Source organism: Juglans microcarpa x Juglans regia, chromosome 2D (genome assembly GCF_004785595.1).
Source record: "Juglans microcarpa x Juglans regia isolate MS1-56 chromosome 2D, Jm3101_v1.0, whole genome shotgun sequence".
In the NCBI taxonomy this organism is placed as follows: Eukaryota; Viridiplantae; Streptophyta; class Magnoliopsida; order Fagales; family Juglandaceae; genus Juglans; species Juglans microcarpa x Juglans regia.
In genome coordinates, this window is record NC_054596.1 from 15,983,759 (window position 1) to 16,001,318 (window position 17,560).

At 36.9% G+C, this 17,560-nt stretch overlaps 1 protein-coding gene and 1 long non-coding RNA gene across 2 annotated transcripts; one reads left to right on the forward strand and one right to left on the reverse strand.

The window, feature by feature from the left end:
• Positions 1 to 4,221: 4,221 nt before the first annotated feature.
• On the forward strand, positions 4,222 to 10,463 carry LOC121250330. Its single transcript, XR_005937762.1, has 2 exons — positions 4,222 to 4,293; positions 10,251 to 10,463. It is a non-coding gene; the product is annotated as an uncharacterized LOC121250330 (long non-coding RNA).
• On the reverse strand, positions 10,184 to 16,335 carry LOC121250329 (probable LRR receptor-like serine/threonine-protein kinase At5g48740). The gene is made up of 16 exons (XM_041149432.1): positions 15,888 to 16,335; positions 14,846 to 15,365; positions 14,298 to 14,749; positions 14,085 to 14,202; positions 13,904 to 13,972; positions 13,740 to 13,808; positions 13,584 to 13,652; positions 13,406 to 13,477; positions 13,024 to 13,092; positions 12,711 to 12,946; positions 12,425 to 12,630; positions 12,148 to 12,274; positions 11,968 to 12,036; positions 11,284 to 11,473; positions 11,058 to 11,190; positions 10,184 to 10,751 (listed from the first exon to the last, which is right to left on the reverse strand). Exons 1-16 carry the CDS (start codon positions 16,024 to 16,026, stop codon positions 10,533 to 10,535), a joined length of 2,757 nt encoding a protein of 918 aa, XP_041005366.1. The 5' UTR covers positions 16,027 to 16,335; the 3' UTR covers positions 10,184 to 10,532.
• Between the last annotated feature and the right edge of the window lie 1,225 nt (positions 16,336 to 17,560).

Here is a 17,560-nt window from a genome sequence, read left to right on the forward strand (position 1 = left end):
GGAGAATTTAGAATACCATTGCTGTGAGGCTTGTTTAAGGCCATAGAGACTTTTGATAAGTTTGCATACTTGGTTGGGTCCCCCTTTGTTATAATTGGGTGATTTACGCATATAAATCTCCCCATTGGCTACGGGGGAAAAAGTCTCAGTATAGTTTATTCCTTCTTGTTGTGTAAACCCCTTGGCCATAAGCTGTGCTTTTAGCCTTTCTATAGATCCATCAGCATTGAACTTGGTCTTGTAAACATATCTGCAGTCAATAACCTCTTTTCCAAAAGGTAAGTTAGTGATGACCTAAGTATGGTTTTGTTCTAAACCTAACAATTCAGCTTTCATGGCTTGACACCAACCAGGATATTTCACAATTTGTTTATAAGTAATGGGATAAAAAATACTTGAAATGGAAGTTGAAAAGGCAGTAAAACCAGGGGAAATTTTCCAGTAAGATAAAAAATTGGCAAGAGAGCAAAGATTACCAGGTATAGAAGTGGATAACAATTGAGAAGGGGCTGAGAGTGAGGTCTGGTTGCAGTGAAACTCTTACAAATACTGTGAAGCTCTTCTTACTCTGGTGGACCTGCGTAGATGAGGGTTAGATGGGGTATGAGGGGTGGAAATGAGAGGCGGAGATGTGGGGGGAAGGGGGTCAGGTATGTGTAAGGTGGGGGGAACAAGTGAGGGTGAAGAAGTGGTTGTATGGAGTGGTGTGGTGGATTGAAAGGGTGGGGAAGAAATAGGAAATTCAAGTGTATCAGGTAAGGGTTGTGTGAAAACAAATGTGGGATTAGAAGAAGAAGTAGATGAGTGATTTGTCATGGTGCGAAAATGAAAGTTGGACTCATGGAATAGCACATCCCGAGAGATGAAGGTTGTTCTTGACTTAAGGTCAAGAAGCTTGTAGCCTTTAGTGCCCAAATGATACCCAATAAAGATGCACATGCGACCTCTAGGGTCAAATTTCTTCCTACCTTGATGGAGGGTGGAAGCAAAACAAAGGGAACCGAAAACTCTCAAGTGAGAATAAGAGGGTGGAGGATTAAATAAAAGTTCAAATGAAGTTTTGTTGTTAAATAAAGGACTAAGGGTCCTATTGATGAGGTATGTGTTGGCTTGGAATTTTAAGGCCCGAGCTACATTGAGTATATGTTGATACTTTCTTTCCACAACCCCATTTTGTTGGGGGTGTGACAACACAACTAATATGGTGAATGATGCATTTTGTGTTGAAAAATTCTTGCATTTGGAACTCTTTGCCATTATCACTTCTTAGAATTTTTATTTTTAAATCAAATTGAGTTTCAATCATGTTGGCAAATGATTCGATGCTTTTTCTAGTTTCTGCTTTAGTGTGAAGGAGATAGAGCCCTGTACTTCGAGTGAAGTCATCGACTATGGTGAGGAAATAAATAGAACTATCATAGGCAGGAACAGAACTTGGTCCCCAAGGTCACAATGCACCATCTCAAAGGGTTTAGTCATTTAATGTGTGCTATGAGGGAATGAAAGTCTATGAAATCTTGCTAATGGACAAACATAACAAAATTTTGTATTAAAGTCAGAGATATGGTCTCTTACAATAGGATATGTAATCATATGTAAAACTGGAAATGAAGGATGACCTAGGCGACAATTCCATAGGTCAGTAACAGTATTAGAATTAGTAACAGAAGAGGTGATGGAGTTCTTGGTGAGTGACTAAAGTGTTGTGACCAGAGCAGATGGAGAGACAGTAGTATTGAGCAAGTAATAAAGATCATTCCTCACTTCACCATTCCCAATCGTTATCCAAGATAGCAAATCCTGTATGAGACACAAATTAGAGAAAAACACTAGGCAACAAGTGAGTGTGGTAGCCAATTTCTTGGCGGAAATCAAATTAAATTTAAAGGATGGGACACATAAAACTTTAGTGAGAAGAATGGGGTGGGTTGACTGGACTGTGCCAGTGCGTGTGATAGAGACATTAGTCCCATTTGGTAATTTGACTGAGTGAGAAATAGTGGTTGTGATGGTGGTTAACAAAGAGGGGCGACAGACCATGTGGTTTGTTGCACCTGTATCAATGATCCAATGAGCAAATTGAGAAGACAAAGTATCGTGTTTGCTGGTGGATAAGCAAGGGGATATACCATAGATGTGGGGAGTGGAAGTGGTGGGAAAGTTGGACTGAATTTGATTAGCAGAGGGCTGAACAGCAGTGGCAAACTCCCGAGGTTGAAGTAAAGCCATAAGTTGTTGATATTGAGCCTTAGTGAGACTTACTCGAACATCACTGACATCCTCTAGGTCAGCAACACTTTGAGTAGCAAGAGTAGATGGACCTTGAGATTTATTGAACAATTTATGGCCAAGTGGATAGCCATGAAGCTTATAGCATTTCTTCGTCATGTGTCCAGTCATGTTACAATGAGAACAAATAGGTGCCTCAGCATTACCAGCTTTGAAACAATTTTCAAAAGTATGGCCAGTGATTTTGCAATAATTACAATAAGGTCTGTCTTTTTTGGGTTTAGACTGGGAGGAAATTTGTTGGAGTTTGGGTAAGGATGTCTGATGGCAAAGACCATGGAGTTAGGTGAAGGAGAGACAGAGACCATTTGATAGTGGCGTTCTTGTTGTTGAATGTGGGAGAATACTTTGGTGAGTGAAGGTAAATGGTCGAGAAGCATAATTTGATCCCTAGCAGGGGAGTAAGTGTCATTCAACCCCATCAAAAATTGGAAAACATAATCTCATTAGTAACAATCAGATAGAGTTTTCATTGAACCACAGATGCAAAAAAGGATAGAATCATAAATCAACAACTCATCTTATAAGGTTTTTAGCTTGCCATAATAAACACTTACAGTGTCAGATTCTTGGAGGAGGCTAGCTAAGGTCTTCTTAAGCTGATAAATTCGAGGTCCATTTTGATGAGAGAAACAATCCTCAAGGTCAAGCCAGATCTCACGAGCGTCATCAATGAAGGCCACACTAGATTTTATGGAGGGGCTAATAGAATTTTGTAGCCACGAAACCACCATATCATTGCAACGTTCCCACAAATCGAAGAGTGGATCATTTGGGTTAGTGGGTTCAGAGTTCGATCTAGAAATGAAGGCTAATTTGTTCTTCACGAGAAGTGCTCTACGCATCACTCGTAACCAGGTGGAAGAATTTTCACTGGTGCGTAAATCTGTAACTAAAATCACGGTGGGGTTGTCACTAGTGTCTAAGCGAAATGAGTTGCTAGGGTCTGTAAGGTTAAGGTATTGGGTCAAGTGTACGACATGGTTGTTGTTTGAAGGAATGCCGGAATGGAACTGAGGGATGGGTGGGAGAAGAAGACTCGTCTGAACTGTTGAGGGGATCCTCCATGGATGATGCTCTCAATGCTCTCTGATACCATGTTAGTTTTATAATGAAAAGGGAAAAACAGAAAGCACGAAGGAAGATGGAAAACGTACGAAACGTTCCTCTTATCAGAATGTGTGTAACAATGTACAATGATGGTCTAAATATTTACAATTGTATGTAACAAACTAACTGCTTTCTACCACAAATAGAAATATTTACTAAGAATTAATGAAATAATAATCAAAGAATAAAAATGTATGAAATGTAAAATATTAACTCTTCCCAAACTTAAGACTTGATGCTAAACGGCATGTGTCTGCTGTGATAGTTAAATGACCTAAGACAGGAGTATTTTCATCTTGTAATATTTACCGAAGTTCTTTAGATAAAATTCTCTGTAACAAATTTTATTCGCAGTCATTCACCAGTATAGATCTTCCCTTGAAGGCAGCATTTTCTCCACAATCCGATAGCCTGCTTGAGTGATTCGAAATTCGGTTGTATTCATGCAAGCTAGTTGTTGATTTATTTTTCAGTCTGTCAGCTGCCTTTCTTTTATGCTCAATTTCTTTATTTTCAACAAGTGTTAATATATTTTCAATCTTACAAATAGGATTAGAACCTTTCGACGGGATAGTGCAAAGAACCATGTTGGCGCTAGAACTAAAGATATTCTGGATCAACAAGACGAATCAAGTGATGAGGTGCTTGGAAATATGAGAATGATAGACATACTGATTCAGTGAGTTCATTCCTAGCTAAAATAGCAATTGCACTAGGGGTAGCTGCAACAGCCACGGTAATATCTATCAGCCTCAACCAGCCTGTTCTTGGATCTTTGGTTGGAATTCAGTTTCTGGCTGAAGGTTCAGCCTCTTCAGGAATGGCTGCACCTCCTGTTGGCTTTACTTTCAAAGCTTTTGGATACAAGTTTGTACTTCCGAAATATGCACCTGGGTAATGCACATATTCTGGCTCCGTATTCAATGAAAAGGTCTAGTTTTCTTTTGGCTTGCCTGCTAGAACTGTCTAAATTTTTTGACATTCAGTGAAATGAATTGCTGCTTTATGTCTACACTGTTCAAGCTTGTCATGTTAGGGATATAAATAGTTAAATCTACATCTTCTTATTAGCTTAAACTTTTGGAACAAATGGTGATCTCACATGGTATTAGAGTAGAGGTCTTGAATTTAAACCATGGCTCTATAATTCACCAAATTTATTAATACTCCACACGTTGAGCCTACTTATTGAGGGGGAGTGTTAATGATATAAATAATTAAATCTACTTCTTCTCATTAACTTAAAGCATTTGGGACAAGTTGTGATCTCACATATCATTGGCAAATCACCTGTCATTAACCATTTTTTCGGTCATTCTTGTTCATCTTGGTGCAAATTGTGATAACAGATCAATTCCTCCTTTTATTCTTTTGTTTTTGTTGTAAAAATTAGTGATTCGGCAAGAACACCAAATACAACAACACATACCAAGATTGATTCAAAAAATAATAAACAAAAAATACAACCAGATAGAAAATAAGAGAATAGAACGAAAATACTAAGAATACGAAGATTTAACATGGTTCGATCATTTAAGATCTACGTCCATAGGGAGAATTGGCCAGAGATCATCTTATTCAAGCATCAAATCGCAAGGATGTACAGGTTATAAGATTCAGGCCACCAGAATGACCTTAACTCTCTCTGATCTCTCTGATTTACAAGTTTCTCTCAAAACCTAACTCAATCTCTCAAAACTTCTCTCAAAGTGTCGATTTCCTTTTTTCTCTCTTACGGCTATAGTAGCCATTGCATTCCTTTTATAAGGCTGACTAATTTCAATAGTCCTAATGCATCTGATCGAAACATGTGGCTATCTAATAATCGATGGATTATAAGGAATGAATTAGAATTATCACAAAAGAACAAAGAAAACAAAAGGCACGTGGTCACGTCTTTGACCATTAGTTACAAGACTTAACAAAAATTACAACTTTATCCTTCTAAATACAAATTGTTGACACATTAGTCATCAATCTCTATCTTGTCATTAATTTGACTTCAAGGTTCCCCATCTCTGGCCAATTCCCACCTTTTATTCCTTGGTCAGCCCTCCTCCATTTTGATCAAGTCTAGGCAATGCCTAAACTTTGATCTTGGCAATGGTTTGGTCATCATGTCTGCTGCGTTTTCTTCAGTTGACACTTTCTCCACTTTGACAGTACCACCTGCAACCACATCTCTTACAAAATGAAGTCTAATGTCAATGTGTTTTGATCTTTCATGAAAAACTTGATTTTTAGTGAGATGTATAATATTTTGATTATCACAATAGACTGTGATATTACCCTTGAATAAACCTAGTTCATTTGTTATACCTTTCAACCATAATGCTTCCTTTATAGCCTCTGTCTTGGCTATGTATTCAGTCTCAATTGTGGACAAAGCTACAATTGATTGTAAATTAGATTTTCAACTCGCAATACTACCAAAGGCTGTGAATACATAGCTAGTCAGGGACTTCCTGGTGTCCAAGTTTCCTGCAAAATCAGAATCTACAAACTTACAGATTTCTTGACCTCTTAATACATTGCCATCAAAATTTAGTCCTAAACCTGAGGAGCCTGTTAAGTACTGAAACACCCACTTCAGTGCTTGCCAGTGGGGTTTCCCATGAACCTACTAACTAGACTGACAGCAAAGGTAAGGTCTGGCCTTGAACAGACCATTGCATACATGATGCTACCTACCATACTTGCATATGGTATTTCTATCATATATTCCATTTCATCATCAGTTTTAGGGGACTGATTAAGAGAAAATTTAAAATGCTGTCCAATGGGAGTACTTACAGATTTTGCTAAGTCTATTCTAAATCTTTTAAGTACCCTTTGTAAATATGTTTTTTGTGATAAGTTGAGTAGTTTCTTTTTTCTGTCTTTAATTATCTCCATACCTAAGATTTTCTTAGCAGGTCCAAGATCTTTAATTTCAAAAACAGATTTTAGAATTTCTTTTACATGCTCAATTTGACATTTATTTTTACAAGCTATGAACATATCATCCACATATAACAGAAGGTAAACAATGACATCATCAGAAACTTTAAAGTATACACAGCTATCATAATTGCATCTTTTAAAATCATTCTCAACCATATGTGTGTCAAATATTTTATACCACCGTCTTGGGGATTGTTTTAATCTATACAAAGATTTTTTCAACAAACACACATGGTTCTAATTGGATTCACTTACAAAACCTTCGGGAGGTTGCATGTACAGTGTTTCTTCTAATTCACCATGCAAAAAAGCAGTTTTAACATCAAACTATTCTAAAAACAAATCATGATAAGCAGTGTAAGCTAACAACAATTTGATGGAACTGTGTTTTACTACAGGGGAGAAGATTTCATTGAAATCTATACCTTCCCTTTGTGTAAAACCCTTTGCCACTAACCTAGCTTTGTACCTAGGTTTTTCTACCTCAGTTATACCATCTTTTTTCTTGAATATCCATTTAGACTCTATGATTTTAACATTTTCAGGTTTTAACACCATTTTCCAAGTCGTATTCTTTTAAAGAGATTCTATGTCCTCTTGCATTGCAATAAGCCAATTACTAGATTCTTTGCTACACATTGCTTCTTTATAAGACCTCGATTCAGGGTCTTCAATGTCTTGTGCTACAGAGAGGGCATAGGCTATTATATCAGCATGTGCAAATCTCAATGGAGATCTTATAACCCTTCTTGGCCTATCCCTTACAAGGTTATAAGAGTAAATGATTTTCCCTTGGTCACTCTCTAAGTTAGACTCTGAATTATCTCTAGACTATCTGTTTGTATCTTGAGGCAATGAGTCCAAAGACTCTACCTCAATCTGGACTTTGTCTAGGACAGTGACAGGTTGTGTCTCAACTGTATCCAGTTGAGATATGGCCATTTGTGACTCATTAAAGGTAACATCCCTACTTATTATACACTTTTGTTTTCTAGGTTCCTCTATCCAAAGTTTATAATCTTTTATTCCTTCAGGATACCCAACAAAAATGTATTTTATTGTCCTAGGTTCCAGTTTGTCAGTTTTACTGTGTGTATAAGCAACACACCCAAATACCCTCAGATTACTGTAGTCTGAGGGTTTACCAGTCCATAATTTCTGAGGAGTCTTGAAATTAATGGCAGTAGATGGACTCATATTTATCAAATACATAACAATACTAACTGCCTCTGCCCAAAAGTTTTTTAAGTAATTTGGCGTTGGACAACATGCACCTAACTCTCTCAAGAATTGTTCTATTCATTCTTTCAGCTAGGCCATTCTATTGGGGTGTTTCCCTCATTGTCCTATGTCTTGCTATACCCTGCTTTTGGCAATAGTTATTAAACTCATTTGATAAGAACTCAAGTCCATTGTCTGTCCTAAGTTTTTAAGCTTCCTCCCGACTTGATTTTCAACCAAGACTTTCCATTCCTTAAACTTGTTAAATGTGTCACTTTTTTGTTTAAGGATATAAACCCAAACCTTCCTAGAATAGTCATCAATAATGGATAGGAAGTAATTCCCCCCACCATGAGAACTAACTCTTGCAGGTCCCCACAAATCAGAATAGACATAGTCCAAACTTTATTTAGTAAGGTGTGTACTGGGTTTGAATCTAACTCTAGTGGACTTGCCTAGTATACAATCTTCACAAAAGGGAAGGTCTCATAGGTCTTTGTCACCAAGTAACCCCTATTTTTGGAGTTCCTTTAAGCCTTTATGGCTGACATGCCCTAGTCTTTTGTGCCAGAGTACAGTATCATTGTCCAAAGGTTTCTAGATAGCAGAAGCATGTTCTATAACGGTCTGACCTACCAAGGTATAAAGACCATTCTTTATTTTCCCTTTCATTACTATTAATGACCCTTTAGCTACCTTTAAGACTCATGACTCATACTTAAATGTGCAACCAGATTTATCAAGCATTCCAAGAGAGATTAAATTTCTCTTAAGATCAGGTATGTATCTTACATCTTTTAGTATCCTTTCCACACCATTATGCAATTTTAATCTGATTGTACCAATTCCAAGAATTTTGCAAGATTTATTATTACCAAGTATAACATGTCCACCATAAAAAATAGAGAAAGTTTCAAACTAAGGTTTATAATGGCACATATGTAAAGAACATCCTGAATCTAAAATTCATTCATTACTAGATTCAGTCTCTGAGATACAAAGTAGCTTAGCACTCTCATAGCCTTCAGATGTAACAGATACATTTCCCTTATGTTTGAACTTATCCCCCTCTTTTGTTTTTTTTTGGACAATCTTTCTTGAAATGTCTTTCTTTGTGACAGAGGAAACACTTCAATTGTTTTCCTTTTGATTTTGATCTACCCTTAATTTTCTTTCCTTTATAACCAGGTTTCTCAGATCTTCCCCTAGCCACTAACCCCTCACCAGTTTGAGTTTCAGTTCAAAATTATTCTGAAGTTCCCTTGCATACAATATGGATTGCACCTCATCTAACGACAAACTCTCTCTGCCATACATAATTGTTTCTTTTAGGTTAGCATATGAACTGTCAAGGGAACTCAATAATAGTATAGCCTGATCCTCATCATCTATTGTGATGTCTATGTTAGCAAGATCTAGGATGATCTTGTTAAACTCATCCATATGATCTTCAATAGACACCCTCGGGGTCATTTTAAAGGTATACAACTTTGTCTTCTTATGAAGACAATTGGCTAGGGACTTGGTCATGTAGAGAGTTTCTAGCTTTAACCAAATCCTTACAGCTAAATCTTCATTGGCTGCCTCCTGTAAGACCTTATCCTCTAATGAAAGAATGATGGCACTATGTGCCTTTTCTAATATCTCGGGTTTAACCCTATCAGTGGTGGAGGAACTTAATTGTTCCTCTAACGACCCCTTAGACAGCCTCTTGTCTCTAAGAAGTGCATCTTGGAGACCATGTTGCACTAACAGAGCCCTCATTTTAATACGCCAGAGACCAAAATCATATTTTCCTGTAAATTTCTCCACCTCAAACTTAGTAGAACCCATCTCGACCTAGGCTCTAGATACCATTTGTTGTAAAAATTAGTGATTCGACAAGGACACCAAATACAACAACACGTACCAAGATTGATTCAAGAAATTATAAACAAAAAACACAACCAGATAGAAAATAAGAAAATAGAACGAAAATACCAAGAACACAAAGATTTAACGTGGTTCGATCCTTTAAGATCTACGTCCACAGGAGGAACTGGCCAGAGATCATCTTATTCAAGTTTCAAATTGCAAGGATGTACAGGTTACAAGATTCAGGCCAGTAGAATGACCTTAACTCTCTCTGATCTCTCAGATTTACAAGTTTCTCTCAAAACCTAACTCAGTCTCTCAAAGTGTCGATCTTCCTTTTTCTCTCTTATGGCTACAGTAGTCATCGCATGCCTTTTATAAGGCTGACTTATTTCAATAGCTCTAATGCATTTGATCAAAACATGTGGTCATCTAATAACCGATGGATTACAAGTAATGAATCAGAATTATCAGAAAAGGACAAAGAAAACAAAAGGCACGCGGTCACTTCTTTGACCATTAGTTACAAGACTTAACAAAAATTACAACTTTATTCTTCTAAATACAAATTGTTGACACATTAGTCATTAGTGTTTTTTTTTTTTTTTTGGGGGTGGGGGGGGGGGGGGGGGGGGGGGGGGGGGGGGGGGGGGGGGTGGGGGGAGAGGGGGGACATAAAAGTCTGTAGAATTGAATTGTCTATTCAAGTACTATCATTTTGAATTTGTGCTGCAGTTATATTTTGACAACAAAACAATTATCATAGTTGCCTTGCCAATGTTTCTTTAATTAATATAACACACTAAAGCATTTACAAATATACCATAATGCAGTTGGATCTACTTTTGGTTACTTATGGCTGCTGGGTGTGGGCTTTTCATTAGTGAAGAGGCTCTAAATATTTGGGTCTGTCCTCTTCACTGGTACTTCTGATTTACAAGTTTAGCTCTTTACAAGTTTCCAAGCGTGTCTTAACTTAACCAGCATTTCATGAGTAGTAACACTTCAACTCTACCGAGCCTGACTCTATTTTTACATACCTAAGAGAAAATGAAAAAGAAAAGAAAAAGATCTTGGTTTTAGGATAAATACTTCAGAGCTGTATTCACTAGAAATCAGTTGGCATGTTCATGAGATGCGAGATAAGAGAGCTGAATACTGTAGGCTTCTTTCAGTTCTGCCAAAACCTCAGCAATCGTTGGTCTTTGTGATGCATCTCTCTCTACTGACCTCACAGCAATTAAGGCTGCCTTTCTCATGCTCTCCACATCGAAAGTTCCCATTAGGCTGTCATCAACAATCTCAAATGCCCCTGCCTGTAAGTAGGGCTTGGCCTGCACTTGGCATTTCAAAAACAACACTATGAAGAATGTATAAAGATCAACATTCATACCAGGACTCGGACCATATTTTTAAAATTTATCAGAAATTGCTCCTATTTTCAACCATGAGTTTTCAAGTCCTTTGTAACCTACGTCCAAGAAGAATAACTATAAACACGACCAGACAAAAATAATTGGGGAATTGTAGTCACTTGTTCTTGCAAGGTCGTGCATTCATAATAATGTTAAATAATACGATGATGAACTGCTAAATAATTACAGCAAAAATTTAAAAGAAGAAGAATAATTTCAGCTTACAAATAACACCAGATTGAATGAGTCTGGAGTTCCCGAGTGATTCAAAGGTTCTCTCCCACATATGATCTCCAAGAGAACAACCCCAAAGCTGTACACGTCACTCTTCTCGGTCAGCTGTTGGGTGGAATAATATCTACATACAACATCCACTTTGAGTATCATAATTATCAAGAATAAAAAAAATATCTTGTCTTGGGTTTTTTCCCGTTTCTTTTGGAAAACTTACTCTGGATCTAAATATCCAGCAGTGCCCTTGACAACAGTTGTGACATGAGTTGCATCTGCCTGGGTTATTTGTTTAGAGAGACCAAAGTCACAGACCTTGGCATTCATTTCCTCATCCAAAAGAATATTGCTGCACTTCACATCACGATGTATGATTCTTGGTTCATTTCCATTGTGTAAATAGTCCAATCCTTGAAAAAAAAAATTTGAGTCCCAGAAATGGAATCATTTATCTCCTTAATAGTAACTTGTCATGTTTACAATGGAAAAATGCTTGTACTAAAAAATAAATCTTCTAATTTCTAAGAAAAAGAATGAAGGTAATATAGTGATCTTGTAGTGATCTAGTTAGTTGTCCATGGTAATGGTTATGGTATACTCACAGTCATGTACTGTTTATTAAAGAGTTGGGTACTTCATAGAAGATGAAAAGATAAGAGTATTAAGTGATCCAAAGAAGCATTGATTTGTCCTAAAAAGATGGCTGCCCAGATATCTGCTCCACTATTTCTATGAGGTACAGTTCGACTAATGGTGAAAGCATTTTTGCAATGTGTTTGCCGATTTCCGTATCAATTCATCCAAGAGTTTTTGGTGGCAATAAATCTAAAATATCTCTTTCAGATGAAGTGGTGATTGTTTTCCTATGCAGTCTTGAAGATTGATGATAGAGAAAGAGACATACCTTTTGCAGCATCAATAACAATTTTCAGTCTTCGAACCCAGCTTAATAAAGCTTTTTTACTGATTGGACCTGGAAGTTACACCAAGAATATAAATAAACAGGAAATTCTCATAAAATTGCTCCCTAACACGAAGAATATAAGCAAGAATTGCTCCCTAACATGTATCATGCATACAGTACCGTAAAGGTGATCAGCCAATGACCCTCCAGGTAGATACTCATAGACTAGTATTTGCTGCTTTGATTCATGACAGAATCCTTCCAAACATACAAGATTTTGATGGCGAATTTGTGACAAAAGATAGACCTAAAAGCAGTCCCCAAGATGGGGGAGAGAAAAGTTAGGCAAGGATACAAGAGAATCATAATTCCCAAGATGTATGCAACAAGTGTGAATCTATTTTCTCATGACTCCACGGTATGGAAAAATCACACTTGAATAGTTCAGGTGGAGAACCTCATTGATAAAAGAATCAGCCCCAAGTTGGCTTTTATCAAACCGCACTTTCACAGCAACTAATTTACCATCTGGAAGCTTTCCAAGGTAAACAGATCCGAAACTACCACGGCCTATAACCTCCTTAAATTTGTTTGTAGCTGCTTTGATTTCTTTGTAGGAAAAGACTTTTGCTGCATTCCAGTTTCGCATCTCTGTTACAGACCCTAACAATAAAAACAATGCCAGTATAAGAATCAAGTAAAAGACTTCAATGTGCAGAAAAATATTGTAAACTTTTACATACTTGATGTATATGTGACTTCAGTTCTCTTTTTCTTTATGCAGATGAAAATTATACTGGAAAAGAAGAGAAGTGCAAGTATGGCTCCACCAGCTGCACCAGCTATAATTGCTATATGATCATGTCCGGTATGCTTCTTTGGGGGGAATATAGTAACTTGCGGTGTCTCAATTGAAGGGTTGGATGAAACGCCACTGCATGTCATTGTGGAGAAGGAAAGGCACAAATTCCCTGACGTTCTGCACAAAACCAATACATCAGAATTGTTAAAAGAAAAACAAGCGTAAAGTGAAGCAATACTAATTACGTTACATACCTAATTTCCAAAGTTTCTCTGTTCAAAGACTCTGGTAGGGTACCTTGTAGTTTATTGTTCTCCAGATTCCTGTAGAATACAGTATAGGACATAATCTTATCCAGTGAAGAACATGATTTATAGGACATAATCTTATCCAGTGAAGAACATGATTTTATCTTTTGAATTGTTCTTTTTGTAAGTCAAATGTAGAAGTCATATCTTTACATTGTTGATACGATAAGATTTGATTTGGAGGAAATGTCTAAAATTAAACTCTGCATGTTAGCGGTGTGGAGAATATGTCCTACACACTGACTTACAAATGTAGTTCATGTTTTACCTTAATTAGAAACGTGATATATTGAAAACCACTGATTGAGTCTAATTAAGGCTCACTTACAATAACTGAAGGTCCACTAACTCTCCCAAGCTGTCAGGAACTATTCCCTGTAAACTATTATTTTGCAAGTCCCTGCAGAAGAAAGAACAAACAAAGATTGAGGGAACGTTGAGAGGATGCAATATCAGCATCACCATTTGGCTCCACAATACTGGTCCAGAAACAGAATGCAGCTTACAGAATGCGAAGGCTAGCCAAGGTGTCCAAATCCGAACCAAAGGAAGTTAGCTCATTGAAACTCAGGTTCCTGAAAGTTCCAATTTAAGTGACTATTTTCATTTGTCCATAGAAAAGGGAAAAAAATGAAGTTATTAATACTCCGAAGAGGTATTACAATTTCTGAAGCTCTTGCAAGCTACCCAAGTTCTGTATCTGACCAGTAAGAGAAGTGTTATGCAGATCCCTGGGGCATAGCAACAAAGACATCATAAGAAATTGAGTGTGAGAGAATGCAAAGTTAATGTTTAGGCAGTTTTCTTGAGTTTTAAAAGACTTTACAGTGTTTTAAGATCCAACAAGTCACCAAATGTTGGACTGATTGACCTCAGGTTGATGTCTGAAAGGTCCCTAAAAGGAAAACCCATATCATGAGATCACTTGTGGAGAAATAGACTCAATATTTAAAACAATTATGTTTTTTCTTTTTTTTCTTTTCTTTTCTTTTTGTGTATGTACATACAATGATGTAACAAGACTTCCTTCACAACCAATATGGTCCCATGTTGAAGGAGAGCACGGATCATCTTGCCATCCCAGATTTAAACCAGTGGACTGCTCAATGACCTGAAGTGCTGAAACTGCAAGAATGTTTTGAGACCACAAGTAAGATTTAGACAATCCTATCAAGTTGAATGAATTCAACAAGCATGAAGAACCAAAAGGTCAATAGCACCTGTGGTTGAGGAAGCTTCCGGTGGAATATCAACTATCTCATAGACCTCAATTGCATTGACTTGAGGATAGTAAGTAATATTCTTCAGTGTAAGGTTCAAGCTCTTAACACCCTTCTGTGTAATATATAGAGTACTAACATCTGATATCTTTACAGTATAGTTCGATTTCACAGCATCTCCGTTAATGAATACATCAAATGTAGAGGACACAGGAAGAATCCCGGCAAAATAGAGGAAAATGCAGTAGTCACCAAGGGTGTCGAGAGGAAGGTTATATGTCAACACATTCCTTCTTGCCAAAACACGTGCAGTTTGAAGCACAGCAGCAGGGGGAGCCTCCCTTAAGCTAGACAGATCTAAGCTTTGTTGAATAGTAAACCCCGTTGACAGGTGAAGTGGCATAAAGTTTTGATCAGCATCCCATATACGATCAGATGGATCCAAAGGATACCTGCAGTTAAGAAAAAAAATTAAAAGCCAATCACTTAAAACTAAATGTATCATCCAATCCATACATGTCAAAAGGAGGGCTGAATGGTTAATATACCGCAACGAGCCATTGGCATAACCACAATTGATTCTATAACTCTTTCTAAGTGACTTATTGGGAAAATCCCCAATGCCACTTGCATAAGCTCCTTGAGGCAGTGGTCGTACTTCAAGAGAAGAAATGACAGGAGATCCACCTTCTGGAATGGCATGCAAACAGAAGGAGAGCGTGTCCTTATTAACTGGCCATATAAACTCTTCTGTCCATGGATCATTAGTGGTGAGGTTTATGGTGCTAGTAATAGCTGTCCCAAGAGAAACAGAGAATGCAGGGGGTTTCCCCCTTCCATCATAGTTTTTGTACAGGAATTGTGCCCTTACGAGTATCAACGAGGAAGCATTCTTTACTGGGATTCTATAACACTTGCGACCTTGAATATCTGGGAAAAACCGGATTGGATCACCAGACGAGGAGGTGCTGATGTTACCTGTGCTTACATATTCACCGTCCGGGACCCATGATATGTTGGATGAATCAGTATAAGTAGTAGTTCCACCGCAAGACATACTCAAGAAACCTGTCAAATGTATATACTGATAATTAACCTTTCATGAGCTCCAAACAATACTAGCCTTTTTAATGTCGATTATGCTTGTTAGTTTTGACACATGCAACGGAAACAATGTTCATAAATTATTGTCAAAGTTGAGTTCAAAACCTTAGCAGTTCAGTTTTGGCATTTTAACACAAATGATGTTGTCCAAAGAGAATTTCACTTGGTAACTGAAAGTTTTTCTAGAAAATTAAGGAAAGAGCAAAAATTTTCATTCTCTAAATCTGTATCAAACAGAATGCTCCACTTCCTAAGAATCATCGAGATGAAAGGCATAAATAAATGAGTTATGATTTTCCACTCTACTACGTAACATACAGAATTTACACTTCCTGCCAATTATGGGATGGACGAATGAGAGCAATGAATGCATGACATTGTGATATAAAAATTCAGGACAAAATTTTTGTGAATCCAACAGCAAACAAGCTGGACAAGAGTGAAAATCTTTACTGCTGAACGTCACAATCATGGAACAAAACGTACCGTCTTGGTCACAGAAACCAACAACCCATAAGCCGCAGAACAGAAAGAAACCGACCCAGAAACACCTCATGTTCATGAACTCAGACTCCCTCCACAAATTTTTAGTACTTTTTATATCTCTCAGAACCACAGACGCCATGACCCGAAATTCTTAATCCATTATTATCGTCCAGCATCTGAAGAAAACGAAAGAGATCAAAAGATGGGGTGGCGGTAAATGATTGTTTCTTTGGTAGGATAAAGTGACCGATTTGATGAGAGGCCAGGTAATGAGTAAAAGTGGGTTTTTTTCTTTCTTGAGTTTGAAGCTGCAAAGAAAGAGAGGTTCTAATAATGGATGACGGTACAGATCAGAAGGTGATTAACAAGCATGCTGATAGTGGGTAATGATTATGGTTTTCGGTTAGAAATAAAAAAACCCGAAAAAAGATTTTTTTAATTTTTATTTTTCTTCAAATTGCTATAAGTACTATTGTGGTTGCTGTCGTAGCAGTTGAAGAGCAGCTAAAGAGGAGAAAAAATGGTTGCTAATTAAGATCAAAGAACAAGAACATTATCAACATGACGTTCTTTCTAGTGGACTCGGTCCTTTACTTGTAAAGGAATTATATATTACATTGTTTTAGTCCAACAATTTATCTTAACAAAGTCATTTTTGTGAACATCATTTGTCTGAACTTCTTTTTCAGCATCGTTGGTCTGAACATCATTTATCTTAAACTCACCAAATCAAGGAAAAGAGAAGCGTAGGCTTGAACGTTTCATTCTTCAGTTCTTTTCTAACTGGCTTGCGACTTGCGATGTAAACTGAAATTTGCTAACTAGATCACATAGTTCCCACTATTTCTTAAACATGCCATAGTACACCATTGTTGAAAAGTTTCTGGTCTCACCTTTTTTTAATGCATTTATAAATTTTGAATGCATTTATAAATCTCTTCCTAACTTTCAAAATGAAATTGAGAAGATGGCGAGTGGCGAGTGAAAAAGGATAGAAGTATGAGTACTTGTAGAAATAAAATTATACTAGGTTCCGTTTGGATACAAAAACACTCCCAATCAATCTTATTTCATCTTATCTAATTTCATTTCAACATTACAATTTTATCAAATTCTCGTATAAAATATAATAAAAAATTTAATTTTTTTAAATCTCAAAACAATAATAATATTAAAAAATAACATTCTAACAATATTTTATTCAATTCATCTAAAACTATCTTATCTCATCCCACTATCCAAACGAGTCTAATAATAGTAAATTAGTAATAATGATATAATAATAAAGTACACTTTGTTAAACCGAAAAGATCAAATTCAATAAACCGAGTGTTAGTCAATGCTTAAAGTGCAAGTTTCAGAAAGCTCTTTTTGGCTACTTTTCCACTAAATTGGTGGGAGATGCAATATAGGATGCTTAATTGACTGAATCAATGATAATCTTTAGTTAGTGCTCTTTTTTTAGCTTTGCTTCCAATTTCATTCTCAGAAATCAATGACTTCAGTGCCAGAGATGAGATGCACATCCACAAAGGTTAGCCAATTCTCTTTCTTGCTCATGCCCACGTAATGATGTTTACCTAACTAAACAACCAAAGTCTATGTTAAATTATTAATAAAATTAACAAATTTAGATTCCCTTTTGGATACAGAAAAGGTTTCATCTTATCTCA